This window comes from Salmo trutta, unplaced genomic scaffold, assembly GCF_901001165.1.
Source record: "Salmo trutta unplaced genomic scaffold, fSalTru1.1, whole genome shotgun sequence".
In the NCBI taxonomy this organism is placed as follows: Eukaryota; Metazoa; Chordata; class Actinopteri; order Salmoniformes; family Salmonidae; genus Salmo; species Salmo trutta.
Window position 1 is genome coordinate 485293 of NW_021822676.1, and position 2566 is coordinate 487858.

General features: G+C 52.7%; 1 protein-coding gene across 1 annotated transcript in view; it reads left to right on the forward strand.

Annotated features, from left to right (window-relative positions):
- LOC115183181 (glypican-6-like) overlaps positions 1 to 2414 on the forward strand; it is a gene marked incomplete at its 3' end in the record, with an annotated part of 42190 nt that extends 39776 nt beyond the window's left edge. The window contains exon 2 of the mRNA XM_029744520.1: positions 2249 to 2414. Within this exon, the coding sequence (XP_029600380.1) occupies positions 2249 to 2414 (166 nt within the window). The remainder of the gene's footprint in view (positions 1 to 2248) is intronic.
- Between the last annotated feature and the right edge of the window lie 152 nt (positions 2415 to 2566).

Sequence of the window (2566 nt, forward strand, 5' to 3'; positions counted from 1 at the left end):
CTGTACTCCACAGAAGTCTGTTTTATCTCGAGAGAGATATAACGAGTTGTCTGAGTCTCGTATCTCTATCTGGACTCCACAGAAGTCTGTTTATCTCTGAGAGATATAACGAGTAGTCTGAGTTGTGTATCTCTATCTGGACTCCACAGAAGTCTGTTTATCTCTCTGAGTCGTGTATCTGTTTTATCTCTGAGAGATATATAGAGTAGTCTGAGTCGTGTATCTCTATCTGGACTCCACAGAAGTCTGTTTTATCTCTGAGAGATATAACGAGTTGTCTGAGTCTCGTATCTCTATCTGGACTCCACAGAAGTCTGTTTTATCTCTGAGAGATATAACAAGTTGTCTGAGTCTCGTGTCTCTAACTGCAGCAGGATCAGTGGAGCGGGAGAGTCTGGCTGCTGTTATGTGTTATTGTCGTTAGGGAACTAGTTTCTCTGAGGGGTGAACTCTGTCAGCTCGGATATCCCTCCTCCTCAGATCGGGCCGGTGCTGTTTGAATCACTCCCTTGGTCCTCACAATGTCCGCGTCCCAAATGGAGCTCTATTGCCTTTATAGTGCACTACCTTTGACCGGAGTTTTATAGGCCCTATAGTGCGCTAAGTAGGGAATCGGGTGTCATTTGGGCCATATCACAACCCATGGCCGTGGCCTGAGGTTTCTGACTCCTCTGTTTGCTTCCTGTAATGACCCATCACCATGACTACCTCTGTTTGCTTCCTGTAATGACCCATCACACAAATATCCTTCTCTAACCCATCACCATGACTACCTCTCCCCTCTGACCTCAGCCTTCAGCCCATCTCCCATCTCCCAGGACCTGGTCTTCCCATCACCATGACTACCTCTGACCTCAGCCTCCAGCTCATCTCCCATCTCCCAGGCCCTGGTCTTCCCATCACCATGACTACCTCTGACCTCAGCCTCCAGCTCATCTCCCATCTCCCAGGCCCTGGTCTTCCCATCACCATGACTACCTCTGACCTCAGCCTCCAGCTCATCTCCCATCTCCCAGGCCCTGGTCTTCCCATCACCATGACTACCTCTGACCTCAGCCTCCAGCTCATCTCCCATCTCCCAGGTCCTGGTCTTCCCATCACCATGACTACCTCTCCCCTCTGACCACAGCCTCCAGCCCATCTCCCATCTCCCATCTCCCAGGCCCTGGTCTGAGAGGTGAGCCTCTAGCCTGGTACTGTCCTTAACCCAGCCTGGTACTGTCCTTAACCCAGCCTGGTACTGTCCTTAACCCAGCCTGGTACTGTCCTTAACCCAGCCTGGTACTGTCCTTAACCCAGCCTGGTACTGTCCTTAACCCAGCCTGGTACTGTCCCTAACCCAGCCTGGTACTGTCCCTAACCCAGCCTGGTACTGTCCTTAACCCAGCCTGGTACTGTCCTTAACCCAGCCTGGTACTGTCCTTAACCCAGCCTGGTACTGTCCTTAACCCAGCCTGGTACTGTCCCTAACCCAGCCTGGTACTGTCCTTAACCCAGCCTGGTACTGACCTTAACCCAGCCTGGTACTGTCCTTAACCCAGCCTGGTACTGTCCTTAACCCATTCCCTGGTACTGTCCTTAACCCAGCCTGGTACTGTCCTTAACCCAGCCTGGTACTTTCCTTAACCCAGCCTGGTACTGTCCTTAACCCAGCCTGGTACTGTCCTTAACCCAGCCTGGTACTGTCCTTAACCCAGCCTGGTACTGTCCCTAACCCAGCCTGGTACTGTCCTTAACCCAGCCTGGTACTGTCCTTAACCCAGCCTGGTACTGTCCCTAACCCAGCATGGTACTGTCCTTAACCCAGCCTGGTACTGTCCTTAACCCAGCCTGGTACTGTCCTTAACCCAGCCTGGTACTGTCCTTAACCCAGCCTGGTACTGTCCTTAACCCAGCCTGGTACTGTCCTTAACCCAGCCTGGTACTGTCCTTAACCCAGCCTGGTACTGTCCTTAACCCAGCCTGGTACTGTCCTTAACCCACCGGGTACTGTCCCTAACCCAGCCTGGTACTGTCCTTAACCCAGCCTGGTACTGTCCTTAACCCAGCCTGGTACTGTCCTTAACCCAGCCTGGTACTGTCCTTAACCCAGCCTGGTACTGTCCTTAACCCAGCCTGGTACTGTCCTTAACCCAGCCTGGTACTGTCCTTAACCCAGATCCTGTTTGACAGGTGAGCCTCTAGCCTGGTAGACATGACAAGGCAACATCAGTAATTTATCTCCATCCTGTCTCCCCCCCCCCCCCAGGTGAATGTGGCCCCCGTCTGCATTAGAGCCCTGACTAAGATGCTGTACTGTCCGTACTGCAGGGGCCTCGCTGGGCTGAAGCCCTGTCAGAACTACTGCCATAATGTGATGAGAGGCTGTCTGGCCAACCAGGCTGACCTGGACCCCGAGTGGAACCTCTTCATAGGTGAGGAAACACACTGTCTCTCTCTCTCTCTCTCTCTCTCTCTCTCTCTCTCTCTCTCTCTCTCTCTCTCTCTCTCTCTCTCTCTCTCTCTCTCTCTCTCTCTCTCTCTCTCTCTCCTCTCTCGTCTCCTCTCTCTCTCTCTCTCTCTCTCT